The 16,190-nt window shown below is 43.0% G+C and overlaps 1 protein-coding gene across 2 annotated transcripts in view; it reads right to left on the bottom strand.

The window, feature by feature from the left end:
- Positions 1 to 7,706: 7,706 nt before the first annotated feature.
- Positions 7,707 to 16,190, bottom strand: part of TMEM185A (transmembrane protein 185A) — a 12,660-nt gene continuing 4,176 nt past the window's right edge. Inside the window, exons 2-7 of one of the 2 annotated variants that reach the window (XM_018552595.1) lie at positions 14,655 to 14,831; positions 11,234 to 11,444; positions 11,016 to 11,099; positions 10,586 to 10,762; positions 8,920 to 9,043; positions 7,707 to 8,437 (exon numbers count right to left, since the gene is read on the bottom strand). In XM_018552595.1, coding sequence (XP_018408097.1) covers positions 8,193 to 8,437; positions 8,920 to 9,043; positions 10,586 to 10,762; positions 11,016 to 11,099; positions 11,234 to 11,444; positions 14,655 to 14,831 — 1,018 coding nt within the window. In that variant the 3' untranslated portion in view covers positions 7,707 to 8,192. The remainder of the gene's footprint in view (positions 8,438 to 8,919; positions 9,044 to 10,585; positions 10,763 to 11,015; positions 11,100 to 11,233; positions 11,445 to 14,654; positions 14,832 to 16,190) is intronic. The other variant, XM_018552596.1, reaches the window with a different exon arrangement.

The raw sequence follows: 16,190 nt of genomic DNA on the forward strand, positions 1-16,190 counted from the left end.
AATCAGTAATTTATTCCTAGCCTAGGTAAGAGTGACGTAGCCCTTGTCTGCCCACATTCTTCTGGGATATCACAACACACATCCTAGAAGGCACATCCCAGGTACAGGGCTTTATGTGCTGAAGTGTTGTGAGATTTCATGCCTGAATTGAGGAGATTTATGGGCAATGAATCTCATGATACTTTGGCACTTGCCGGCCCTGCACCCATGTGTGACAAGACCAAAAAGACCTACAGCACTTTCGCTAGCTGAAGGACCAGAACATGAAAGAAGGCATTTACTAAACAGAAAAAAGTAGTCATTATTTAGTAGAGGAGGACAGAAATAAGACCGTGAAACATTGGTGAAAGCTCCACTGCTGTCTGTGTCCAGTTTAAAAAAACTGTCCTGGCAAAAAGATTTCTTCTCACTTAGGTCCCTTTCAGATGGGCGCCATCAGTTCTGATCCACAGGGGATCCATGCATGGGTCCTCTGCTGATTTGGAATGGATGTCACTGTTGTGACATCTGCATCCATCCAGTTTTTTTCCTCCATCTTGAATTGGGGGGAAAAATGGAGTTACTGGACCCCATGTCTGTCTATGGGGATTGGATGTAAATGTACATGTGTCCATCATCAGATTTCCCCCGATCCGGCATGATCGGGTCCTTCAAAACAGAACTCTGATGCACTTGTTTTTCCGGACCTGGCCGGAGCCGCGGGTAACCAGATGTAAACGGACACATGTCTGTGTAGATCCAGCTGCCCATAGACTAACATTGGGCTTCTGATCAGGTCAGCTTGAAAAACTGACAGGCAGACATGATCGCAATGCCCGTGTGAAAGAGGACTTACTGTTCTCTCTGACACGTGTCACCTGCACAGGAGATGACAGATAATCTCCCTTGTGGGGAAACATACAGCAATACAATCCTGCTACAGGTTCTAAATCTTCCTCACTTTACTAGACAATGTGTTTTTATTGCTGTCAGTGTCCATGTTGGTGGGGATTTCCTCTAATTTCCTGTTCTCTTCCAATTATTAGACAGGATATAAGGAGATTGCTCCCAAGGTGATATAAAGTTGTCTAACCCTTCACTGTTCTATGAAAAAGTTTTAGCTGGAGTTGGACTTTAGAATAGACAAATGCATTCAGCTAATTGCTAACTGTGTTTCCTGTACTAGACTGAACCCTTTGAGGATAATCAGATTACAAAACTGCCATTTTATCTGTTGTGATGAAACATTTCCTGTTTGAGAAAACAATTTCTGATAAGCAAACGGTTCATTGCTTTAGGGCTCGTTCACACCATAAAGTGAATCAAACAGGGGTGGGCAACTCCGGCGCCTCCAGCTTTGCTTTAACTACAAATCCCATAATCCCTCTGCTTCTGGGATTCATGCCTGTAGCTGTCAGTGTTGCAATGCCTTATGGGAGTTGTAGTTCCACAACAGCTGGAGGGCCAGAGTTGCCAAGCCCTGGCATAAAAGCTTATGAAAAACCGCAGGCGAGTTGATGTTCATTGATACCCACTTACATGCAAGTTTTAGCGTGGAGACCTGTGTTTCTCTGCACCTGAACAATGCATGTCTCTGGAAGGGCACATAGAAGACAATTGTTGCCCCGTTCACACTACAAGAGTGGAGAAGTGTGGAAATAGGCAGCATGTGTGCATTTTTCCACACCACAAATCTCTGTCCATCCTTCTGTTTCTATGCACTGCAGCTCCGCTGTGGTACACAGAAATGAAGAAAATGTCACTCTGTGACATCTCAATAAAGATAGAGGTAGCCAGTGCCTTGCACTGTAAAAGTTCAAAGCACCCACCACCACCACACACAGCCACTGGCCTGCTTAGCATGTTGGTTATTATGAGGGGACCTTTATGCACATTGACATCCATTGATGTGCAGTTTTCATGTATTTTTTCCCATTTCTAGTGTCTTCCTTTTGTGGGTTGTGTTGTCTTTATGTGTGTTTTAAATCCATTGCGTTGCAGAGAATTGCAGACATTTTACCGTACGTTACCACTGTGCACCCCTCTGTTAAGTTGTGGTGGGAGCGGAGCACATAGAAAACTAGGGTTGCACAGATACCAAGTACAGTACTCGGTACAAGTGCGAGTACAAGTACCGATACTTTTGAGCTCCAAGACTACACTAGAGAAAAATTCAAAAGTTAGGAGGCAGCTGTCATTTGTAAGGAGAACACGGAGCTCCTGGGATTTGTATATCTGTTTTAATTTACGATTTTGTTTTTATACATATAAATAAATTGATGCACAGATACCAGTTTTGCGAGTATGAGTACTGGTACTTGCCGAGTACTTACAAGTACGAGTACTGATACATTTTTGTTTATTGTCATGTGACAGTTTTTCTAAAACAATACAGACTAATGATTTCAGGACAGTGGTGGAGTGCCAGAGCTAGGTTCCAGCTGCAACCTCTGCAACCCTGGTAGTTCTCATGAAAATTCCAAGTATCTGCACTGGTACTCGAAAAGTATCTGTGCATCCCTATAGAAAACAGTTGTCCTTGTAGAGACCTGTGTTGATAAGGTGCAGAAAAATGCAGGTCTCTGTGTGAGAGGTGAATGAGCCCTTACTGTCAAAAAAAAAGTCTTAAAATGTGTAAAATATAAGATGCCACAGGTTCCTTACCAGTCCTGAAACAAGCGTTGCATTTGGGAAATCAAAGTTCACACAATACAAGAGTAGGATCGTGATTTTATGATTTTTAGTATCCAAGTAGCCAATCTAATTAGGGCTGCAACTAACTAATCGATTATGAAAATAGTTGTCAACTATTCTCATTATCGATTAGTTGGTTGGATCCCATAGCTCTCTCCTCCACGATGGAAGGAGGGCACAGCAAGCAGTGGGCGGGTGCAATAGCAAGCCTGGGGGGCTATTGCACCAGCCCACTACCTGCTGTATGTACATTTGCAGAATCTTGCCCCTGGCAGTTGTCATTCCCTGGCTGAAGCTATTCAAGCGTCATGTGCTTACAATACAATTATTTTTTAAAAATTATGAAAAAAAGGTGGGAAAAGTCATTTTCGGCCTGACAAATTCTGCTGCTGGAGGTGCGTTGCAGTGCCATTCATTTCAGTGGACCCCAAATGTGCATCCCACCCACAATGTGTCGCAATGCCGTGTGCTCCAGTGCAATGCGATTGCAAAAAATTGTGCATGCAGTTTTATTTTGAAGTAAACTTTGTTTGTAGCACTGCATTTGCGTATTTCATTTTAAATGAAGGATGGTATTTAACTTTTGTTATCCGATTAATCGAAAAAAATAATCGGCCAACTAATTGATTATGAAAATAATCATGCAGTGTAGCCCAGGTTCACATTTGGCATTTTTTAAATCTTAATTTGTATATGCTATTCTATTATAAAAATTAACCTCACTGTGTGCCTGATAAAGAGGCTTTTACATGCTCTGAAATGTTATGAATAATAATTGGCCCTGAAACTGAGCTTTCTGTTGTTTTTTAACACAGGTTAACATGTTGTGACTTTTAAAAAATCTAAAATATTTTTAGCGCGCAGCACAGGTTTCCTGACCATTACTATAGCAGACATCATGTGGTGTTTGCTCTAAGGCCCCGTTCACATTGAGCGGTTCGCAAATCGCGCGATATCGCGCAAATGCTTGCATTGAGCAAGCTTGAATCGCGGCTAAATCCGCTCCAAAAAGGGTCCTGCTATAGCGACGCACGACCCGCGACAGCAGGACCCTTTGCCTCATTGAGAAGCATTGGAGAGCGATATCGTGCGGTAAATTGCCGCGATATCGCGGGATTTACCGTGCGATAAATCGCTCAATGTGAACGGGGCCTTAGGAGGCACCTTTTCTTGTAAATATGTAAAACTGCTTGCAAGTTCTATTTAAGACCTCTCTTCTACTTGTTGTGCAACAGTATCAGCCAAATGATCAGACCAGTGGTTATGTGCAATTTCTATTTACTAAACAAACGGAAATGAAACAGGAATTGTACAGGGGATAATGACTGAACACAGAGTGTATTTCAAAACATACAAATCAACAGAAAACAAACAGGCTTGGAAGAACACATGAAAATATAGAACAGTTTTTGAAATGGCCACTAGATGGCAGCACTCTTTCAGTAAGGCTTATGGGGGGGATAAAAGATTTACCACCTCCAGGTTGCACACAAACTTTAATCACACTTTCTCTGGAAGGCAGGGCGGCAGCTAAGTGGTTCGGCTGTACTTCACACTGTCACTGCTGCCTTCGGTCAGGAGGTTCCGGTGACTGAAGGTAGGGCCATCCCACTGCATGTGTAGTTTCTCCAAACAGACTGCAACAAAGTCCACTCCAGTGACTGCGTCATGTACAGAAGCTGCGTGCTCTTGTGTTCAAAGCTGGTGGCCAGCACACCAGACTTAATGGGGGAGGACCCAGCACCTGGTGACACCTCGTGTGCAGTCACTGCTGTCTCATCAAGCAGGGTCTCTCTGAGCACCGAAGGCAAGAAGAGCTGGAATTTATATCCCCTTGGCTTGTCCAGGAGCTCAGGGGATAATAGGTGTCTAAGGAATGTAGGCGTTAAAGAGACTCGCACCCGTCACTGAATAAAGAGGTACTCTGCCACACAATTTTGGAGGTGCTGAATATGAATCCTAAGGGCCCATTACCCCCAATGCATTTTAAATCACGTTGGCTATTGTTTGAAATGGTGGGAGTTCATATCTGTGCAATGTCCTGTTGATTGTCATGGCATCACATGAAACTGCATGATTGTTAACACACATAAAAATTTACCCAGAGGTGTACACACAGCCTAATGGGAATGTTGGCATTAGTAAATGCTGGGATCTTAACACAAAGAAAGCTCTATTCCATTTAAAAAAAAATCTGGAACTGCTTCCTAATTGCTGTATTTCTGTCCAGGCTAACACAAGCCAAAATAAAGTCCTAGTGTGAACTGGGTGTTCGAGTGAGCTGCCGGAGCCACCACATCTCAGAAATATGGATGCTAGAGGTTAAACCAGTTCTCTTGAACTCTATGGATAAAGATTCTGCTGTGCCGTCTCATTAGCTAACCCATAGGGATCTAGGAATCCTTTGGCATGCATTGAAGGGTAATTCCACTTTCTCAGGTGAATTTGGAAAAATGGAATTACCCCCTTGCTACACTTACCTTTGGGCGAACGCTCCTTCCCCTCCGCCGGAGTGGGTGTGCTATCCATACTGCTGTGTAGCGCAGCCCTGCACTCAGAGTTTTGCTCACAAGTGGTGTAGAGCTGCAGCTAACGATTATTTTCAAAATCGATTAGTTAGCCGATTATTAAGTTCGATTAATCGGTTAATCGGATAAACAATAAAACAAATTTTAAAAAATGGCTCCAGTGATGGACTACTAGTTTGTATTAAGCTTGGAGCGGTGGAAGTAAAAAAGAAAAAAAATAGTGTGGTGTGCAATATAGTGAAAAGGAAAGTGTAAAATTATAAAGCAATGAATGCAGAATGGCACCGGCTATGGAGGACTACAAATCCCAGCAATAGTACATTATATAGCACAATGCAGAATACCACCAGCTATAGAGGACTACAACAAATCCCAGCAATAGAACCTTATAGCTGGCGGTATTCTGCATTGCGCTGTATAATGTACTGTTGCTGGGTTTTGTAGTTGAGGCGGGGAGGCGGTCCGGCGTGAAGAGCGTGGATGCAGGCGGGCGGGTCTGGCAGCCACGAGTGTGAGGTGGGGAGGAGGTGCAGCGTGTGTGGAGCTGTGTACAGGGCCAACTGATCGGAAGCCGATTAATCGATTATTGAAAAAGTTGACAACTTTTTCAATAATCGATTATAATCGATTATGTCGATTAGTTGTTGCAGCCCTAAAGTGGTGAGCACTCATTGGTCAGTGTGGTCACCTGACCGTGCTGGCCAATGAGAAGCGCTTCAGACTGCGCTGACCCATGAAAAGTGCTTTTTACTAAGGGCTGTGCTGCACAACAGTACGGGGTACAGATAATACACCCTCACCGGTGAAGGGGAAGGAGTGTTTACTCAAAAATTTCGCTTTAAGGGAATGTTCACACCACGTCTGTTGAGCTGCATTTTTCTGCACATAGTTGTTTTCTATGCGCCCAGTTCCCACCTTGCATATGTGTTGGTTTGCAGAATAATGCAGCTCAGCAGACGTGGTGTGAACTAGCCTTTAATGTTCATCTGTAAAACAAGGCTTGTACACAAATAATAAAGGATATAAAACCTAAATTGAACAAAAAAAAGTTTTCTATGTCAACACCAGTATGATCGTAATAACAGTCCAAACACGGAAAGATCTTAAGACATTCAAAGAGTTTACTGAACACTTGCAACAGAAACATTCTCATGTTATTAATGGTTCCGCAGTAAACTTTACAAGCAACACTGTTTCAGTGCATAATAATTAACATTCAAATGGATAGCTATAAACACTATACAGATAGTGATGTTCTAGATCAGTGTGAAAGAACGAATGAACAAAACAAAAGAATGGTACTGGCTTTTTTGGGGGATGTTACACATCTGACTATTTAAAAATGTAAAATGACAAATCTGAAAACATAAGCTTTAATTTTTTTTTACAAACAAACCTTATTTAAAAAAATATTTTGTATTTAACAATTTATACTGTACACATGTATAATTCGGAACAGAATATATTACATTGCTAAAACAATTTTATAAATACTATACAAATAAGCAAGGCTGCAATACCTACGAAAAGGAGCCTAGGGTTAGGATTGGGGCAATGCCATCAGCTTTTTTTTAAATGTCATTAAAGGGTAATTCTACTTTGAGATGATCAATGGAGTAGAGGTGAACGAAATGTCATCTTGACATCCGGGGACTTGTTATTTTTTTGGAGGTGGTCCTTCTTTTTGGGGGCCCCCTAACCTACTCCTATGCTGGAGTTTGCAGACAATATTTGATTGGAGCCCTGGTTGATGAGAAGTACGTGGACCAGGACTTCAGAACATGTTTTATATGTAAAGGAAAACTCATACAGAAATATGGAACCTGACCTAGAACAAGTTTTCAGATCAGGATTGCCGACTTCACTGGCTGCATACTCTTCAGATCAGTGACTCAAAAAGTACTGACAATCAGGAAGACAACCAAGCAACTAAGATTTCTAGAAGTAACAGCAGCCACTGTATTTCCTTTATGACAAGTTCTCCCTCAGGAACCGTCCCGCAAAAACCTTTGCAAAATGCATCCTGATGCAGCAGCCTCCCAGATCCCCCAAATCAAGTTCAGTGTAGCAGAATATGGTTACCTACACTGTCCTAGTAAGGGGCCAAGGGATGGTCGCTCCAGCTGGAAACTTCTCATGTAGTTAGGTTTTTTTCAGAACAGAACCCTGTGTAAAAATTAAAAAAGCATTCAATTTACATTCAGCATCCTTTCACTGTAGGTGATCTCTTTAAATAAGTTTGCCAGGCTAAGCGAATGTTCCTCTTTGCTTTTGACTTCTAAAGGGTAATGAAGGTCAATCCCTCCACCCCTGAATTCCCTTCATGAGCAAAAGCGGTCCCTCTTCTCTTTTGGCAAATGTCACTTTGTCAACTCAATTCAGTTTTTTATATAGAATGTCACTCATGGAGTGTTGTTTTATTTGAATGGTTAGGCTGCCCTACCAGGTTCCTCCAGCAGATGGAGAGGTAAGAGAAATGTAAGGTCCTGGTCCCATGAAATGGGGGCAGAAGGACGACCCCATATTTACTACTACACAAGCAGTGTGCCGGTTTTAATGTCAATATTTTAGACATAAAATGACACTAGTGGTATGAAGTAGGTAATGCAAGAGTTTTGTCCAAAGCAGAAGGAGCCTTGCCCTAATAGCTGCACGTCAAACACAAGAATAACCCTTACAGGTCTGCCAAATAACAATGTACAATGACATGACTCCTAGAAGACCAAGCATGTAATGAACAGCTACATTGATCGTCTGTTAGCTGAGCTGACATGGTCAGGGAGAGAAGATCTCAATGCAGCAGCACTGATATGTAATGTTATGCTGCATTTTTAAAAGTCGAGTTTTTAAAAACAAAGCAAAAGAACAAAAAACAAAGTGAGGTCAGTAGCGTGTATATATAGTCTGGTCTCATTGTGAAGAGCTGCTTTTGCCCACGGGCTGGAAACAGGGAAGTGCACCTAGGCAAGTTCTTCATGTCTTGAAGTCTCCTTAATCTGGCATATCAATGTTCAGCTTGGGAGGAGGCACGACATATTTGCCAGGGCTCTGTGTAATCACCACCCCGGTCTTTTTTCGGAACATCGGGGCAATTTTAGGAGGTTCTGGTACAGGCGTTTCCTCTGCGTCTTCACTGTCCTCGTGATGAATGTCATAGGATATATTGCCGTATTCCCGGAGGAAAGGGAAGATCTCTAGCAGGAACTGACAGAAGTCTTTCCGAATGCCAAACCACCCTGGAAAAGATTGTGATTTGTTAGGGAAGGCTGCGGTATAGCCAATACTTTCATTTGAGGCCCCGATATGTGGGCGCATGTGCACCAGCCAGTCAATATGCTGTGTCTATTAGAATCTACTACTATGAAACTAAAACACTACCATTCACCTTAATGTAGGTGTGTGTGCTTGCGCTGGGCTGCTGCTGCAAGAAAAAAGGGAGCATGATCCAAATTTCTGTGTGCTGGGGTGCATTACAGCCCATTTATTTTAAAATGGGCTTGCTAAAGCAAAACCCTTCAATGCACAGAAAGCTTGCATTGCAGCCCAGTGAGTGAAAGTGTGAACAAGCCCTTAATGCCACGCTAATAAGCAATTCAAAAACTTTTGTACATCTGAACCCTAAAAGTCTACATCTGTTTAAAGGTGCCAGTCTGAAGCCTGGCTATAAACAAGGATTTGATATAGTTAAAATGAATAGTTACTAATGATTACTACTCACAGTGATTGCCTCCTTTTTGCCCAAATGTTGTTGCCATCAGTGTGATCAATGAAAGCCACAAGGGAACAAAGATTGGGATGTAGGAGAACGAGTTATGCTCATCCAGCCGATGCACAAGTAGAATCTAAAAGAGAAATATAAAGCATACAATAATCATCAGTACAAGAGAAGTAACCTCAATTCATTTTGTTTGAACACGGGATAACACAAACATCAGCTGATTAAATCCCAACTCTGCGCTATTTATTTTTTATGTTCTTCAGCAGGAATAAAAACAAAACAAAAAATAATACATCTCTGGCTGCCACAATTACCTTCTGTCTGGAGCTGTCCCTGGCAGATCCTCTTCTTCACCACAAGATGTCCTTAGTCTTCCAGTGGCATTTACCCAGGAAGACTTTAGGAGATGGTGTGAGTGCAGGGTGTTATGGGCGGCATTACTGCAGTACTCTGAACTCCCAGTGTAATGATGCAGAGAGCAGCACTAATGTCATCATGCCCTACTGGAGAGGATCTGTCCCTGGCAGATCCTCTTCTTCACCACACAATGTCCTTAGTCTTCCAGTGTCATTTACGCAGGAAGACTTAGGAGATGGTGTGAGTGCAGGGTGTTATGGGCGGCATTACTGCAGTACTCAGTGTAATGATGCAGAGAGCAGCACTAATGTCATCACGCCCTACACTGGAGAAAATCTAAAGAGAAAATCAACTTTTCATATGACATAAAAAGTAAGCATAAAAAATACATGGAGAGGGGAGGATAAATACAATGCCAGAGGTGGGAACCCAGAGCTGGGCTTTATCATCAATTGAAGTAATCCTATCAGAGAAACATAGAGGCTGCTACTGCTGACCTCCCCTTGTGAAAAATGTTAGTTACCTGGCTGTCATGCTAATCCTCTTATTTCATTATGTTAAAATCACTGGCCCAAAACAAGCACGCATTTAAGAACTTCTGAGCAGCGTGGGAAGGAAAGAAACTGTCAGGAGGCCAAGCTCTCCTCCCACTCTGCCTCCTGTGACAAGCAGATCAGGATGGAGGGCAGTGCGGGGGAGGAGTCAGCTGTCAGCCGCGTCACAGGAGACCGAGCTCTCCTCCCCGCACCGCCCGCTCTGTCTTTTGTGACAGCGAGTCAGGATGGAGAGCGGAGGAGTCAGGGTGGAGAGCGGATACAAGCGCTCAGCGATCGCCGAGTGCTTGTAAATAATTGAGGACATAGTATGTTTACTGTGTCCCCAATTATGAATAAAAAAGTAGTGCTTTACATCACTTCCGGTTCATTCATGATTGTGGACATAGTAACGCATACTATAGCCACAATTTAAGAGTGGACAGGGGCACTCAGTATAGAGGCTTCCTGTTTATTCATAACATGGGCTGCAGAAAAAGAGATTCAGGACTCTGTTTCCTCAATCTCTTTTTCTATTTCAAAAGGGAAATATCAGGGATCTGTTTAGACCCCTGATGTTTCCCCAGAGCCCCCGACAGTAAAGTAACAGAAATAAAAACAAAAATAAAATATAAAAAATAATAATAAAATAAAAAAAAGTTAGAAAAAAATATATATATCTTTCGGTTTCGGCCTGACAAATTTAGTTTTTTCGGTTTCTGTCTGAAAATTCAATTTCAGTGCATCTCTTATCAAAATCACTGGTTCAAAAGTACCTCGAAAGTGAGTAATGGCACTACTATAGCCATCCAGCTGACTGCCATGGTGATGTGTGTTCGTCTTTGTTCAGCTATGACATCCATCGATCTCAAGAAAAGGACGGACCAGACAATATAATACAAAACCACCAAACACAGGAAGGACATCAGGATCCAGAGGGGCACACACACCACCTAGAAAGAAAAGAAATGGTGAAATGACAAAAAGAAAAAAAAACAAAAAATTCACACGTGTCACTTATTAACCCCTTCATGACTGAGGCCCTTTTTTCATTTTTTGCACCCATGTTATATTCCACATTTTAGGCCTGAAAATGACGTAAAACCCCCCAACATTATATATTTTCTGAATGCAACTGCACGAGAATGTTAAAGCTGTGGCAGATACACATGGCCTAAATCAAGACGAAAGAAAAAAAATGCTTACCAGCCATGGCCAAGTAATGATGCGGTCAAGTCTTAGTGCAATGAATATAAACTGTAATATATTAACAGAGCACAAGATCTCCAACTGCAAAAGAGGGGAAAAAGGAAAAAAGCTTTCTTTATCCTAATAAATGTCATTTAAGAGGCACATTATGAAGTTATACACAAGTAGATGATGGTCATTTATGAAAAGCTTTACAACAGACCCATTTAACTTACTTCTAGAGACCGGTCATGTCGAAACCCCCATACACAAGCAGCAACCGAAACCGGAGACACAAAGAATAGCGGCATAAAGACTAGGAGCCAAAAGTAGTGGTTTTCTCTCTCGATTCGATCACAGACTAGAACTTCAAACATTAGGAGCAGCAGGTGAATCCCCACCGCTATAAGCATAGCTTTAAACTCCACACAGGTTTCACCTTCTGCCCTGCAGAAAACAGAGAGAAAAGGAGTTACAGCAAACATCTGAAGACGACCACTGCATATGTAAAGCATATTGAGATCTATTATGATAAAAGAACACGTCACATACAATATAAAAACAAACAAACATTCAACTATGAAGATCTGATTCTCGCCTGTTCTGACCAGTAAATACCATTTTATCTTTGCACTCCATAGAGTTTAACTGGGTTCTGAGTAAGAAAACAAAAGGTAAATAAAATCCTTCACATCCCCCTCATTTGAGACCTTAGTATGAAAATCCACCTTTAGGGGATTGGGTGCGAGTGGTAGTTTCTGGTGGGTTATGTCCCGCCGATATTCTAGGCCACATACATAAATGTAAGTGATCATACAATAATATATACACTATACTGCCAAAAGTATTTGGCCGCCTGCCTTTACATGCATATGAACTTTAATGGCATCCACGTCTTAGTCCGTAGGGTTCAATATTGGCCCACCCTTTGCAGCTATAACAGCTTCAACTCTTCTGGGAAGGCGTCCACAAGGTTTAGGGGTGTGTCTATGGGAATGTTTCACCACTCTTCCACAAGCACATTTGTGAGGTCAGGTACTGATGTTGGACGAGAAGGCCGGGCTCGCAGTCTCTGCTCTAATTCATCCCAAAGGTGTTCTATCGGATTGAGGTCAGGACTCTGTGCAGGCCAGTCAAGTTCCTCCACCCCAAACGTGCTCATCCATGTCTTTATGGACCTTGCTTTATGGACCTTGCTTTGTGCACTAGTGCGCAGTCATGTTTGAACAGGAAGGGGCCATCCCCAAACTGTTCAAACAAAGTTGGGAACAATCCATGGGATTTCCAGACAGAAAAGCGTGATTCATCACTCCAGATAACACGTCTCCACTTCTCTAGAGTCCAGTGACAGTGTGCTTTACACCACTGCATCCCACGCTTTGCATTGCACTTGCTGACGTAAGGCTTGGATGCAGCTTCTCGGCTATGGAAACCCATTTCATGATGCTCTGTTGTTGTGCCAATCTGAAGGCCACCCAAATTTTCAAAGTCTTAAGATATGGACTCTGCAGACAATTGGCTACTTCTGCGCACGGTGCGCTTCAGCATGCGCTGACCCCGCTCTGTCATTTTACGTGGCCTACCACTTCGTGGCTGAGTTGCTGTTGTTCCCAGTTGCTTCCACTTTGTTATGATACCACTAACAGGTGACCGTGGGATATTTAGTAGCACGGAAATTTCCCAGATGGACTTATTGCACAGGTGACACCTATCACGGCACCGCGCTTGAATTCACTGAGCTCCTGAGAGCGACCCATTCTTTCACAAATGTTTGTACAAGCGTCTGCATGCCTAGGTGCTTGATTTTTTACACCTGTGGCCATGGAGGTGATTGGAACCCCTTAATCCAATGATTTGGAGGGGTGTCCCAATACTTTTGGCAATATAGTGTATGTGCTATAGATGTTTGTAAAATGAGATACATGTAAACATGAAATGCACGTCATACAACAATGATGTGACACCATATGTAACGATATGCAGTCTAGGAACATCCTTCACAGTCTCCTGAGGAAGCATTGGGTATTACTGCAAAACGTGTAGCGAATACTGCTCGTACCCATCACAGAAATCAGCTCCTTGAAAGTAGTAAAGGACTGGGGGAACAACTGCATAAGATATCCATTCCGCTGAGCGGTGGGGTGATGAACACTAGTAGACTGTGAAGGAGGATGAGATTTGTGTTGTTTTAAAATGTTGTGATAGCAAAATAGCAGCAGAAACATGTTGGTTTTATAAAGTGTCTGTTGTTTATATGTCTAATAAAAGGGAGGTATATTAAAAGAAACATTTTGGATGTCTATGCTTTATTGATAAAGTAACAGAAAAATCCCATCTTTATGTAATTCTGTGATAAACAACAACTTTTGGGGGTGCGGTGCCTTTGACCTGATCAAGCCAGATGGTTCAACCAAAATAGAAGATCCACCTTCAGAGAAATTCAAATGTCTTCAGCCATGTGTCCTAATCAGCTGTAATTATATTCTTTATGGGAATGCAGAAGTCTTGGAAGTAAATCTGGCTAAAAGGGTCACTACTGGTAAAGGTGCACAAATTAGGGTCGCAACCCACTAATCAATAATAATTATCAATAAGGATAATAGTTGTCAACTGTTCTTACTATCGATTAGTTAGTTGGATCCATTGGCTCTCGCCCCACGCTGGGAGGAAGGCACAGCAAGCAGTGGGTGGATGCAATAGCCAGCCTGCTTTTGGCTATTGCAATTTGAAATAGCCAATGGCAGGCTGGCTATTGCACCAGACAACTACCTGCTATATTTACATTCAGCTGCCATCTGCAGAATCTGGCCACTGGCAGCTGTCACTTCCTGGCTGAAGCTATTCAAGCACCATGTGCTTACAATACAATTTTAAAGAAAATTATAAAAAGGTGGGAAAAGAATGTCATTTTCATTTTTGGCCTGACAAATTCTGCTGCGTTGCAGTGCCATTCATTTCAATGGCACCCCAAACCACCCAGTGTGATTGCCCGCACTGGAACGCACAGAACCGCAATGCCGTGTGTTCCAGTGTAGTACGATTGCAAAACATTGTGAATGCAGTTTTATTGTGAAGTAAACTTTGTTTGTAACACTGCATTTGTGTATTTTATTTTAAATTAGGGATGGTATACTCACTGAACTGCAACACAATTTATAACATTTGTATCATGTGTTTTTTTTCAGGATGTTTGGTTGATATTCTGTCTCTGTCATTTAAAATACACCTATGACAGAAATTATAGACCTTTCATTTCTTTGTAAGTGGGCAAACTTACAAAATCTGCAAGGGATCAAATCATTATTTGCCACACTAAGTACATAGGATCAACCATATTTGACGTTTTCAGGCCATACTTCCTGCTTGGTACAGCTACACAGGGATTGTACTTTACAAGTTTTCTCCCTTAATGCATTCCAAGACTCTGGGCAGGCTGGCTAAAGGAAAGGGACTCTATGTGTCTAAATGTCCTTGTCGACACAGTCCTTCAGCAAGGTTGCTATTCGTGTGCCCTGATATAGAGAAAGACAGTTGAAAGAGAAGCTATGCGAGTCTAGTTTTGAACTATGGAACAGCAAGCGTGCAAATGACATTCTAGTAACTTATAATAAATCTGTGTCAGTGTAATTTCCCTTTAAACTGCAGCTGTTAAAATACCTGTACTGAGGGTTCTGTGCCCATACTCCGGTGCCCACAGAGGCTCCCACAATCACCATTAGCTTCCAGAGCCATACTGGTGTAAATACTGCCCAGTAGCTCCACTGGATAATACCGTCGAGGCGCAGGGAGAGGAGAACAGAGAACAGCAACAAGCATGCGTAGATGAGAAATTTACTGCAAAACACAAGACAGTAAAAGTTACAGTGTTACCAATAACAGCAACGACATATTCAAACCATGATGATGAAATTATATCTATCATCTACAAAGAAAGGGAGTCATCCCAATTCTGCGTCTCATTCTTATCGTGAACCGTCCTGAAGATATTCAGTGTCATGTGAAAGAGCCGCAATATCGCAAAAAACGCCCTTTTACTTGGTTTGTAGCGCTTCTCCCCTCCTTTCTCTGTTGGATTCACCCATCGGTCGGACACCCCGGTCCGTATGCTTCTGAAGCCGCTCAACTAAAAAGTACACTTAGTACCAATTTAAATACAAGGACCCCCCCCCATGGTTGAGCGCTGTATCTCGGTACGTTGTCCTTGTAACTTTCCAATTTCTTTCTACTGGTGCTTGGTCAGCTCTCTCCCAGTGCAGTACTAATGGTATAAACAGGGCTCAAAATTTCCACTCGCCCCCTCGCAATTTGCGAGTGAAAATTGCGAGGGGGCGAGTGGAAATGAAGCCATTGAGTCAGACACTCAGTCATGGACCGAGTGCCTGATGCCTTGCTCCTATGCTTCTGCCCACAGCCGTGCATCTTCCCATATTAAAGATGGCTGCATGACGGCAGCCATCTTTACTAAGGTCCGTTCTTGTATCCTAGCTCTTGTATACCCCCTACGTGACACACTCACCCACTGCTGTCACGGTGACCACCGTGACAGCAGTGGGTGAGCGTGTCACGTAGGGGGTATTGGGTTAGGTTTTATTGCTGCGGTTCAGTGTCTGTCTGTCTCTGTGTGTGTGTGTGTGTGGGTGGCCGGGCAATGCCTCTTTAGGGGACCCTGGTCTGTCATGTGCTGGAGCAGTGCTGAGAACAGGAAGCAGTGATAGAGCTGGTGAGAGATGCTGCTCGTCCACATTATCCACACTCTGTACCGATCTGGGCACTCGAGGGCCTCTGCTAGGGGAGGCAGAAAGGGGCTAGCTATATTAGGATGAAGGTGGAATGATAGACCACTAAATTCATGGATGTCACAATACAGGGGAAGCCCTGGGGTGAACTGGCAGACCACAGGAGGGGCTCCAACAGCTTACTGTGCCACAGGTCCCCTTCATGCAGCCTGAGCTGCAATAATTATGCATGGGACCAGAGTTAGTCCCAAGTATCAGGCCCCTTCCAGCAGGTAATTGAAGGGGACATAGAGATGGGTTAGGGTGCCGTTTGTGTGTTGTGGGTGAATGTGCATGCGTAATGTCCTGTGCGTTGTGCTGTGGCTGCATGTGTAATGTCCTGTGTTTGTTGTGCTGTGGCTGTATGCATAATGTCCTGTGCGTTGTGCTGTGGCTGCATGTGTAATGTCCTGTGTTC

This window comes from Nanorana parkeri, unplaced genomic scaffold, assembly GCF_000935625.1.
Source record: "Nanorana parkeri isolate BGI_ZX_2015 unplaced genomic scaffold, ASM93562v1 scaffold93, whole genome shotgun sequence".
NCBI lineage: Eukaryota > Metazoa > Chordata > Amphibia > Anura > Dicroglossidae > Nanorana > Nanorana parkeri.